General features: G+C 34.3%; 2 protein-coding genes across 3 annotated transcripts; one reads left to right on the forward strand and one right to left on the reverse strand.

Moving 5' to 3' along the window:
• Positions 1-3,447: 3,447 nt before the first annotated feature.
• On the forward strand, positions 3,448-6,791 carry LOC106769827 (CDT1-like protein a, chloroplastic). The gene is made up of 7 exons (XM_014655602.2): positions 3,448-3,933; positions 4,018-4,137; positions 4,270-4,504; positions 4,970-5,854; positions 6,089-6,284; positions 6,366-6,456; positions 6,559-6,791. The coding sequence occupies exons 1-7, from the start codon at positions 3,605-3,607 to the stop codon at positions 6,614-6,616; spliced, it is 1,914 nt and encodes a 637-aa protein (XP_014511088.1). The 5' UTR covers positions 3,448-3,604; the 3' UTR covers positions 6,617-6,791.
• Positions 6,792-7,087: 296 nt separating this feature from the next.
• Positions 7,088-9,472, reverse strand: LOC106770309 (WAT1-related protein At3g18200-like). 2 transcript variants are annotated; one of them, XM_022785072.1, is made up of 8 exons: positions 9,367-9,472; positions 9,024-9,123; positions 8,724-8,786; positions 8,504-8,620; positions 8,190-8,418; positions 7,859-8,017; positions 7,620-7,771; positions 7,088-7,537 (listed from the first exon to the last, which is right to left on the reverse strand). In XM_022785072.1, the coding sequence occupies exons 1-8, from the start codon at positions 9,425-9,427 to the stop codon at positions 7,354-7,356; spliced, it is 1,065 nt and encodes a 354-aa protein (XP_022640793.1). In that variant the 5' UTR covers positions 9,428-9,472; the 3' UTR covers positions 7,088-7,353. The 2 variants fall into 2 exon arrangements, with proteins under 2 accessions (XP_022640793.1, XP_014511611.1); XM_014656125.2 differs by lacking the exon at positions 9,367-9,472 and having other exon boundaries at positions 9,024-9,254.
• Positions 9,473-12,413: the final 2,941 nt, after the last annotated feature.

Genomic DNA, 12,413 nt, shown 5'->3' on the forward strand with positions numbered 1-12,413 from the left:
CCTTCATTAATGTTAATGTCACTTTCTAATTTACCCTAAACCTGATGTCTCAATGAAGAGATCCTACTCCTAATTACTAGTTTACAATATCTAGTCTCCCTAACAATTTATCAGGCATTACATTCGCACAGAAGCTTAAAGGCAATCGGTCCTCCTATCCATATGTCTAGGTAATATTGTTCCCGAGAGAATTCCCCCATGTCTAGATTTTCCCGTATGTGTCCATAACAACAAAATCAAAGATCATGCTATTGAATGAGTTAAACAAAGCATGCATAGAGAATAGAGGAAAAACTCTAACAATTAATGAAGTAGAGCATATAGATTGACAAAACAATTCAATACATGAAAGTTTCAAAGAATTACATCGTTTCCCCCAACAACAATGGAGGTTTAGTTCACCATGGACATGGTGAAACTAGATGAAATTAATGAAAAGAATGAAAAGATAAACCCTAAAAGTTGTAGATCGGAGTTTCCACATCCAAAATCCGCCTCCTAGGGGTGAAAAGAGTGTTCTACGTCTCCTTTTGCCAAAAGATACCCTCTCTAGGTCGTGCAAATGTATTTAAAATTCATTAAAATCAGCAGAAACTGGCCCAGGCCCAAAAGAATGGCGCTCAGCGCTGGGTTACCGCTCAACGGTAGGTGCGACACTCAAGATGGATGCTCAACGTTGACGCCCAGGCGTTTGACAGAGAATTCACTGAAGAAGCCACCGCTCAGCGGTGGAGTAGCGCTCAATGGTGGGTGAGATACTCAATTTCTCCCCTTAGTGTTGACGCTTGAGTGTTTGACAGAGATCTCCACAGCGAGGTTGGTGCTCAACGATGTATTAGTGCTTAGTGGTGGCTGCGATTCTTCCTTTGTGCACTTTTCCATCTTTTCTTGAGTCCAACTCTTTCCTACTCCAACTTCCTTCATTCAATTCATGTTAAATCTTGCCAAAACAAGGAAAACCAAGCATAAAACCAAGAAAACCACCTTTGACTCTCTTATTCTCTAACTTAAGCAAAATGCATGATTTCAAGCTAGTTTCTAAGCCATAAAGGGTGTGTTTAGTATCAAATTTAAGTATAAAAATAACGGTTTTTGAACCGTTATCACATATAGATTGACCCATTCTTACTTGAATTGTTTTTCATTGTGTAGTTGATTAGGACTCAAAATATTTGAGGTGAGACACCACGTTCACCATTGGTGACAAGTTTGTGGTAGATATTGATAAACTGAAATGTAGTTATAGAAAATGAACTATAACGTGAATCCCATGCTCTCATGCACTAACTGCCATGACATTTTTAAACATTAATGGAGAAGACTACATCCCACATTGGTTTATGAGGTCAACCTATGGAGAAACATACATTTCATCGATATACCTTGTCAACGGTCCTCATCTATGGCAAATGACTTCTAATTCTGATGTTTTTCCTCCACTTAAAAGGGTTTTGCCTGGAAGACCGAAAAAGAAAAGAAGACTAGATTCTTGGGAGCTAAACAAGGATGAGACACAACTAAGACAAGGTAAAACCCGTAAGAGATGTGGGATATGTAGACAACTTGGACATAAAAGAGCTACTTGCCGACAAGCAGCTCAAACAAAACACCAACCAACTACAACAAGCCCAACTCCATCTCAATCAAGTCAGATTACTCAGTCCTTGCTTCAAGAACCCTAACAAAGTCAGCCAACTCCAACACCATTTTAGAAGTAATAAAAAACTATTATTGTCCATATTGGTGCCTATTTTGGAAGCCATATAAAGTAGAACTTCAATATGTATTATGCACTTTATTTTGGTTAGGAACTTATTATTGTTTTGTGTTCTCTATTGAAGAACAATGTTGTTTGTTGAATGAATATTGACACGAATATCATGTGCATTTGAAGCACAATTTCTGATTTCAATGTATACTGAATCGAGTATCACGTTTATTGGAAGCAAAATTTATGGTTTTATTCTTAATTTGAATTTGATTTAAAGCAGAATATCACTTATATCATCAATATCGCTTATATTGTATATTGAATGCAGAATTTCAGATTTTTCATTCATTTTATAACATCACATTACAATATACCCAACTTAGTGATGACAACATGTCACCAATACGTTTCATGGAATTTTAAACAAAATACAAATAATGATGATGTTAATCAACCCTATAAAACATAACATTCATATTAACAACTTCTCCCATCTTTGAGAAACCATAACTGATTTTTTCAAACTATTATTCTTTCTCCTTTGCCTAGTAATAGTACTATCTCTTTCATCCACATTATCTTCATTGTGCCATTTAAAAAATTACATATTTGAAATTCTTCCTTTCGACTCCGCTGTTCAAAAAGTCCAACCATAAACATTTCATCAATCACCAAATAAATTTATCCCAAATTAAAAAGTAAAACCACTCAACAAACCTCATAATTAGGGGCAATCCCAAAATTGTTTCCCCTTATTCTTAACGGTTTTTGCCACTCTCAAGACAACAACCTCTCCACAATGGTATATTTGTGTTCCAACCAATCCTTTGGACGAATCACCACGAGAGATCCTCATGAGCAAGACGAACAACATTGACTCAATGACATTGCTACTTCCTATGCCAATGCGCAAGGACACAAACAAACTTCGTGAAGCAACCCCAAACTTCACTTTGGCTACAAACTTCATTTAAGACATCCACCTATAAGCTTCTCCTTTACAAGCACATGTCAACAATATCATTGCACAATAGATTTAAACATTTATACTCCTTCCAAATGAATTTTGTCACCTTAACATACTCTTTTACCACATTAGCACATAGTTAACTTCCTTTTTGCAAAATTAATAGAATGGATTTGATTAATGCTCGTTACATGAAATGTGAACAAAATTAATATTTTTTATTTTTTTTTAAAACTAAAGCACAACAATAAAAGTAAAACAAAAAAACAATTAAAATAATAAATAAAATAAAATTTGTAATTTGATAATTTCATTTATTAAATAATTATTTTTATTATCTACGTCAATAAAATTATTTGCAAATTGTTACAAATATATTTTACATTTTTTTATTTTCTTTAATCTAAAATTTCTCAATCAAGTTGAGAATATTCAAGTTAAATTAGATTGATCCTAAGTTAAGGCAAATAGATGAATTAATCTGATAGACAAAATAAATTTAATCCAATTTATATTAAATTAAAAGAATATAAATTAATTGAACTAGTTAAAATTGATATAAATTCTAAATTCAATTTATTTTATTAAATCTAAATTATATCTAAACTACATTTTAAATTTATAAAAAGCAATACACTCATGATCCTGGAAGGATACAAATGTTTGTATTTAATATTATTATTATTAATTTTGTTTTTAAGGCAAAACAAGTAACTTGAAGCCCAAAACAAGACGCATCTTTGCAGGCTCGGGCTTATTACCTCGGGGATTAATAGAGAGCAAGGTCTTGTTTTTGGCGGGAAGCAACGGCGTGTACGCGCTAAGAGGCGCGCAACATCAGTTTTCCCGCGAAAAAAAGAAGCATATATATGAATCCACCCTAATTTTTCATTTCCCCTGTCACACATCACTGATTCTTCAGCACCATGGACAAATGCTCGGAGGCTGCATCTCCATCTTGCAGAGGCAGATCCAAGAAACCCAATCTGCATAGCTCCAAGGTCCAATCGCCAAGCCCCGTTCGCTTCAGCTCCCAGACGCCGGAGAAACCGCCACAGCGGATCCGTAACCGCGGCGTCGCGCTCTCTATCGCTGACATAAGGAAAGCTGGCAAAGGTTTACAGGAAATGAACCGACGCAGTGAAACGACATCGTCGCAGCAGAGCAAGAGTGTGAGGAGACAGATCTCACTGTGGCCTTCTTCTCCCAGTAAATCCAAGATTACTGATGATGAATCCTCCAAGCTTCCCGAAAAGTAATTCACGTTTCATTTTTTAAATCCAGGGCATTCTTTTAAATGTTTTGCTGATTTTAGATGCGCTTTATGGTTGGTATGCAGATATGAGATTTTGGATCAATTCTTCGATCGTTTGGATACTTTGATTTCAATGTTCCGCCTCAAAGGGAAGACTCCATCCTTTACAGAGATCAGTTCTAGAATTGAATCTTTAACTGACAGGTGCCGATCAATCGGATTGTTTTTGTCTCTCTTAATATGAGTCTTTTTATATATTTTTTCATTTTTATTATTTTTGGCATTTTTTTAAGCCTCGTATCAAATAATGAAATTGCGTGTTTTTTATTTGGTTAGGAGGTTTACTCATGGGCATCTAGCCCAATTGAAATATATCTTGCCTGAGGCTATTGTTCTTAAGAAGTTTCTTGTGCATGATGAACGGACTTGTTGTATGAAGCCGGATATTCATATTTCTTTAAACCCTGAAGCGGTAGAGTCTGATGCAAAAGGGCACCCTCAACGTAGGAGAGTGTCGTTGAAGAAGTTGTTTCAGTCCCGAGTAAGGGATTTTTTGGAATCTCATCCCGAGGTGAGTCACGTCAAAACCATTTAGCTGCTTGATGAGATTTATCGCGAATCATTTATTTCTGCGTAGGATTAAATTGGATTAAATTTCTCCTTGAATTTTGTTTTTGACAAGCATTTCTCAGTGGTTGTCTGGTTTTATTCAAAATTGTGGTTATTGTGCAACATTATTTTAGGTATGCATACCATGATATACTAATGACTGTGTTGGTTTGAAATTTCTTTGTTGCTGGAGCCAAGCCGTTGAGTTCTTGTATCAACTTAAGTCTTGGTCCTCTGTTTGGAAATTCACAGTTTATATGATGATTTTTAATGAACCCAGTTGTTCTTTTATCATGAGAGCAATCATAATAATTACTTTTTAGTGAATCCCGCATATTGTTCTATAATGAGCAATTACGCCCTCAATCAGGTCAATTACCTTTTAATTATGCATATTATTTGCTCTGAAGGATGCTTCTATGTGTAGGTTGATGAAATTCCAGAAGGAACATTGCCTGAGCCATTCAATCGCCCAAAGAAAGATAATATTTTGGACATGTTAGAAACTCGTCTCCCAACGAAATTGTCAACCTGCATGCGCTACAATGACATTGTCAATAATACAGAGTCTGGTGACATAGATGAAAAATTGTTAGTACCTATCAAGACATCAGTTGAGTTGCCTAATGAGCATCTGAAAGCACCTTCTGTCATTGCTCCATCCTTTAGAGCTCGATTTTCTTTGAAAGTTAAACTAAATGGAGCAGATGATGTACAACAAAATTCTCCATCAGATTCATTGCAACCTTCCCCATTTGATTTGGCTTCAGAAGCCGCCAGTAGTTTAAATTGTTCAACAAGTTGTGCATCTCTGGAACCATCCAGTGCTCTCCCTTCTTCTCCAAGCAAATCCATTGAGTACACGGAAAACAAAGATGGGTCTCTGACGAGCATTGGTACCGTCTCAACTCCCACGAGAAAAACCTTTGAGTACACCGAAAACAAAGATGGGTCTCTCACCAGCATTGATGCCGTCTCAATTCCAGCTAGAGAAATCAATGAATGCACAGTAAACAAAGATGGTTCTCTTAAAAGCATTGATGCCATGTCAACCCCAGCTAAACTTATTTCTACTCCAATTAGGTTGATGAGTGCCACACCTGCATTGTGTTCACCCAAAAGACATTATATGAGCCCAGATGACCAATCTACCAGTTCTTTGAACAAGTTAGCTAGGCGTCCACCTCGCTCAAGGTCATTAAAATTTGACACTCCAGTGAAGAACAAGGAGGCTATGAATGAAGACAATACTGGTGCCTTACCAATAGATGATGACGTTTTTGACATCCTCCCTGGAAAACTTATCCAATCGGTATGCCCTACATATTCGTTATTTATTAATTTAGGGAGTGAACGTGTTCTTGTTCTTGTTTGTAATGAGTCTTTTCTTCTCCATTTTACTTATTGTCCCATGAAGAATAATTAAATTTTGGTATCTTTTTCACCAGTGAGTGGGTATAAATGATTTATGTTGGGAAACTATTTGTTTGTCTACTTCACGAACCCTTTGCATGGGTGGGATCATGGTTAACTGTGACTCTTGCAGATTAGGGAAAAGGAAAGAATTGCAATGGAGGAAAGAGACCCAGCTATCACTCAAGCAAAGAAAAGGAAGAAAATGATAGCAAATCTCCCTAAGCTGTTTGATATGATTCGCCTCTTGCTTCGACAGCGTAATTGTATCACGAAAGTGGAGCTTGTAAGCAAGATAATCTCAAGCCACAGCGATATTGTTGATAGAAGTAAGGCAGTGTTTTATGTGAAAGTGATTTACTATTTTATTGTTTTTCTGTGTACTAATTATGTCTGGTTTGTATTCGTAGGTGAAGTTGAAGAGCAGCTAAGTTTGTTGCAAGAACTAGCACCGGAATGGATTTCTGAGAAGCAGGTCTCTAGTGGGGATTTTCTATTATTGTAAGTTCCTTTGGTTTGAGCGCGTTTATTTTATATTTACTATTTTAACCCTGTATCTTAACTTTTTTCTTGTTTTGACTTTATGGCGTATATCTCTGGTAGCATAAACAAACTGTTGAGCCCTGAAACCATTCGAGCATCTCTTGAAGAAGCAACGTAGTAAGCAGCAAATGTTGTATCGTAAAGTCCTTGGGCTGCTCGTTAATGCGCAATTGATTTGGCTGTGCTTTGTAAATGGTTGAGTTTCTCAAAATAGCCAGATTATTGTTGACTGTTTATTGTACAGGATATTGTGCATCCTAATTTAAGCGGTTAAATATGCTGTATTTGTGTCATTTTATTTACTTAATTCGAATTGAACTAACTAGAGTAACATTTGGTTGAATGTTAAAAAAATACAAATTTTATTTGATAATTTTTAAAACGTTATTTTTGTCCTCATGATTATAACATTGGATAGTTATACTATAAAAATACTTAAATAAATTAAATCAAAACCAAAAGAAAGAAGCTAATCTGAGATAATTACAGGGGATAGATGTAATTTTTGGGAGGCTCATTTATAAACATACACGTATATTTATGTCGTATATTATATTAATATATTATGTCGTATTTATGAAATCAACACCGAAGTCTACTAATACTTTATGAAAGCTCAAATCTGTCATAGGTTGGCAACATTTTATAAATATTTCAATAATAGGAATTTAATTTACCACTTTGTCTCTGGGTCATGTTTTATTCCTAAAGTTACATTTAATAATCAGTAAGTGATCGTGCCGTCTAATTACGCTTTTGGGGTTGTGCAGTCAACAAACAACTAGCAATCGTAGAGCAAAAAGCATCTTATTGTTAGAATAATTAGTTTTGGGCAATGTTAGGATCATGCGTCCGTTAATTGGTGTCCTGTGATAAGTTCCTCTGCGGTACCTCTTGCTCCGAAATCTTTATTTGTGTCTTACATTCTCTCTGCTCAACATCTGTTGCTGAAGATTCCTGTGAGTTGTAATCTCGATCACTTTCTTTTCCCCATAACAGCAAGTATAGACCAATTATCACAAACACTACTCCCAATAAACTGAAACAGTGAAACACAATTAAAAACTGTTAAACAAAGACATATTTTGTGTTTGAACAGTGAAATCTGAAATGTTATCTACCTGCCTGTGTGGAGTTGTTCACCAAATAGAAAATATGCTAAGATAGCCACCAAAATTGTTCCAAGGGGATTAAACATACTGACAAAGACTGGCCCTTTTTGTTCTGCAGTCCAGAATTGGATGAATATAACAAAACCACCACATATAGCTCCCTGTCATAACTCACGTGTGATTATGTTAGAATCCTTTTAAGAATTGATCTCACTTTTCAATTTCAGCCTCTTAATCTTTTTACTTACAGCATAAAAAACGCAACAGAGTTCCACAGTGGATGTAATGAGCCATGCTCTAGGTCTGTGTTCCACGATTACAGCGAAGATGGCAGACTGTGCTGCACCCATGCAATTTATCCAAACTGTTAGAGACAGTTGTGCTTGATATTTCTTCGCTATGACTGCCTACAAGTCAAGCAAAATCCACGCATACACTTTAAACTCTTGGAAATCTGAATGCACGTGTATTTCAATCCCTTGTAAAATATGCTAATCTTTGGAGCTGCTTAATGAAATACTACATAGTTTGCCATGCTGTGAATATATAACCTGAGCATTGATAAATAAATAAATATACCTGTAGTATGAACCATAAAGACCATGATATGCAACTTGCACCAGACAAAAGTGATCCTTTAATCCAGTTATTATGAACAAAATTGCCTCTGACGTGGAACGGGGCACCCCGTAAGCTTTGTATCGTATGCCCTTTATACAAAGTCATTATCAATGCACCAATCAAAGATAACAGGGTTCCAAAAACTTTAGCCACTCCACGAGGCTTCTTAACATCAACAACCTCTAATCTATTTACAAGAATCATGAAACCAAGAATGAAAATAGACACAACAATATTACTAATCTTTGAAAATATTAACTTCTTCCACTCACCTGAGTGCAACTGCAAGTATAAAAGTAAGGGATGAGATTGTGTTAGTCATGGATGCATCAAAGGAAGGAGTGGTATATTTCAAGCTTGCGAAAAACATGTTCAGGGTAAGACTGGTCCTGTTTTTCACAATTAAGGAAAACAAACATAAATGTAAGTTTCTTCCTGAACAGGTATATTGTGTATTTCTGTGAAAGAAAAAACGTGACTTGAGAACAGTACCCGAAGAGGGAAAGAAAAAATAGCTCAATGAACATTGTCATAGTCAACTTTGGCCATAATTTTCTGCAAAGTAAGTTAGATAAGAATAATAGGTAACAATCGAAGATGAAAATGTGAAATCAGACATACAAAGTCATAGGTCTAACATGTTTGCTTCTACAAGTTTGCTTAAACATAACTTGCTAGTTGCCACAATGGAATAAAGTAGTTATATGCAGTATAAAAACTATGAGCTAACATTACTCTTACAAACTTTTGAAGGCAAGAGCTACAACAATCGGACTCATATATGGGATGTACCTTTCACGAACATAAGCAAAAGGAAGCACAGCTATGCCCCCAATAACGTGCCTATAGGTAACAAAGACATGAGGGTTCATCCCTTTGCTTAATGAAGCCTCTACAAGAAAATAGAGAAACGACAGAAGCATCTGAATGAATAACATAAGAAGGTGAGGCCTGAATTTCACATAAATCATCCCAGATGCAACTTCATTGTTAGACATAGCTTAAGAATGTTGTACGAAACTTAGGTCTCCCTGATTATTTGTGAACTTGGGATGCAAACATTTAGACTTATTTATACACATGCAAGATCTTTTCTCATATTATTCTTTCATACTTGCGTCAACTTTAAACTGACCTGGAAAGTTGATGGCTGATTCGATCACATATTGCAATAATACACATAAATATATAGTCATCACAGAAAGTAATTAGTCGTCACCATTGTTTTAAACTGCTCTCTGCATCCACATCATTTCTATTTGTTTGCAATTTTCCACAGCATCAAACATTGCAACATAACCTCTACCACAACACTAATTTAAAACACTAGTGGCAGTACTTTCACCTACACCTTAACTTCTATATAGTTCCACTCAGAGTAAGTCTTCTCTTGCTAAACAAATTTAAAAACTAAAATTTATCTTTTTTCTCTTTCAAAATGTTCTAAATTAGTTTATTTCTTTTTATGTTAATATATAGAGTTACATACAAGAAATTGAACATCTTAAGGAGTTATAATTTATTACTTGTGTATGAAATGTATAGCTAGTCTACTACTACTTATTGAGCCATAGTTTTTGTCTTTTACGCGAAGTGAAAAATATTCTATGTCTGAGGTATATAATGGAGTTAGAGGGAGCTGTGATTAAGAAAAGCAGATTGAAGGTGTTTTGAAGTTTCGGAGTGGCAAATGTCAGATATGCATAGGTAGAAGTTAAAACTAAGGCCGTTGAATGATGTGTCTCCGATATGCAAAGTAATGCAAAAGATTTTATTCCATGGAATGAACATAGCCTTTTCCATTTCTTGGAAATTGTTATTTCTTCTTGGTTGGAATATCTAGGCTAGAGAACTAAGATGGAAAATAGATTCTTTCTGTAGTGCATCATTGTTTTTAACCGTATTTTCCACATTTTAAGTCAAATATCTAGAGGCCAAAAATTAATCTTTGCGAACATCTTGTGCTTATATTTATATTTCTAACCTCTGCTCATTCTTCTCTGCTTTTCATTTCTTCTCCCTTCCCTTCTGCTTTTTGTTCCCAATTCTGCACGTTTCCTTTTCTATCAGTAGATTCTCTGGAATATGTTCCTATTTCTTCTGCAGTTGCAACATTTCCTGCTTCATCTAAAATTTGTATGCCATTAAGTGAAATCCGTGTTGCTAAAATGTACCTGAAATGAGAGGCACCAAAATCCACCTAACCAAAAGGAAATGATTAAATATTATTACTATTTTTATTAGTATATGGATGGTCAGTTTATGAAACATAATTATATCATAACTTTCTTTGTTCCATTAAGTTGACATCACGTTCTCACCTTGTGCTAATGGAAGTTTGCACCATCCAGCTGTTGAATATCTCTTTCTTCTGTAAAAAATAAAATAAAATAAAATAAAATAAAATTCTAAAAAATAATAAAAAAGTCTCTTCCATCCTCAAAAGTTTTTATTCTCATCTCTGTTTTAGTTAGATACCTCAGCAGCAGAACAATTTAGTGCGTGCTAACAACATAATTTGAGAAAACTATCACTTATCTTTCGCAATTTCCCGTGAGAACTTTCGAAAAAAGGATTTATTCACAACATAATATTGTAGAAATTAAAATGAATGCAAAATATATGTTATACGTGTTAAATTATATTAATTTAAGAATTGGTTTATATAATTTAAAGTATAACTTTGATGTAAAATTCTAATGTGATGATTATTAGAATATAAGGTATTAAAGTTATAGGGATTATTTTAGAGTTATTAAAATTAATCTCTCTCTTCTCACTTCAATAAAGGACATTTTGGTATTTTATTAAAATGGGTTAAATATCATAATAGAGGAAAAATATTTTATTACTGACACGTTAAGTTTATGAAAAGTGAAAGATTAAAAGTAATGTTCTCATACAGAAAAAGAAATATACAACGGATCCAGGTAAGTTTTCTTCTATTATGTATGTGAGAAAAGTGAGGATTATGAAATTCAAGATATTGTGTGTTTTCATTTAATTGAAATTAAAGAATTGCTTACAATATGATCTACATCCCTTATCCTACAACATGTACAAATTTTTGTGGTTGGTGTGTAGCAATCAAAACAAAGCTAAGAGGTCATGTTGAAGTAGACAACTTAGAAGATGATAGGGTCCATGCTCTAGAGGGGTTAGTCCAACCTCTAAATGTCGATGATAGTGATAAGTAGTAGTCACCCCTCATACATTTCATTCGTATTTTGTATCTCTCTTTTGCTACGTTTTATTTTATTTAATAAAATAAATTTTCCTTATTGCTTATTTTATCTCATTTATTTATGGTTTATATTAAAGGGGAGTTCTCTAATTTAAGGGGAGAATTCTTTATACATAACTCTTTTTAATAATGATCAAAAAGAGGGAGAAATATGTTTAAAGGCTTAATTATATTGATCTATGCTTAATTATATTTATCTCTTGTCTACTAATCTATTTTTTAAGTTATGTATGAGTTACAGATAAGTACAGGTTAGAAAAAGCTTTGAATCAAAGAACTTTTTATCATCATAAAAAAGAGGGAGATTGTTAGCATAAAATTGAAGAGTAGAAACTTCGATAATGTCACATAGTGCTATTAATATGCTTTGTTTCTTAACACCAAAAGGGGGATGATGAATTAGTTGCTTATAAAAACTCTTTCTTTTGCTATTTTTTTGGAATCTTTAGAGTAATCTTTTGAATCAAAACAACTTAGTGAAAATAATGTTTGACGAGTCAATATTTTCTTGACTTCACTTAATTTATTGTACTATAATTAATCAGGGAATTGTGCTTAAATGTTCGATATTTTCCCGTTTTTGCTAATTGTGCTTAATTTGACCGGAAATTCTAATTTTAATTAATTTGAATTATCTGAGCTTATTATTTTCATTATTGTTTGCAGGGAAAATTCTGGGAATACAAGTTGGAACATTTAGAGGTTAAATGAAAGTGTACAACCACCACCTAAAATTAAAGTGTTGATTCATAACTTGGAATGCACAAACAATGCTTTATTATTGAAGAGAAAATTAAGGAAAAGGTGACTCTTGAAAGTATATATGTTCAACTTTTGGAAATAGGAACAAGCATGTCACGACCTTTTGTTAGGTTGGCTTCAAAATAGGAGAAAGACTGCTGCAATGTTTTGCTTTAGGAGCTTGGCACTTAATATTT

This window comes from Vigna radiata, chromosome 8, assembly GCF_000741045.1.
Source record: "Vigna radiata var. radiata cultivar VC1973A chromosome 8, Vradiata_ver6, whole genome shotgun sequence".
NCBI classification, from domain to species: Eukaryota; Viridiplantae; Streptophyta; class Magnoliopsida; order Fabales; family Fabaceae; genus Vigna; species Vigna radiata.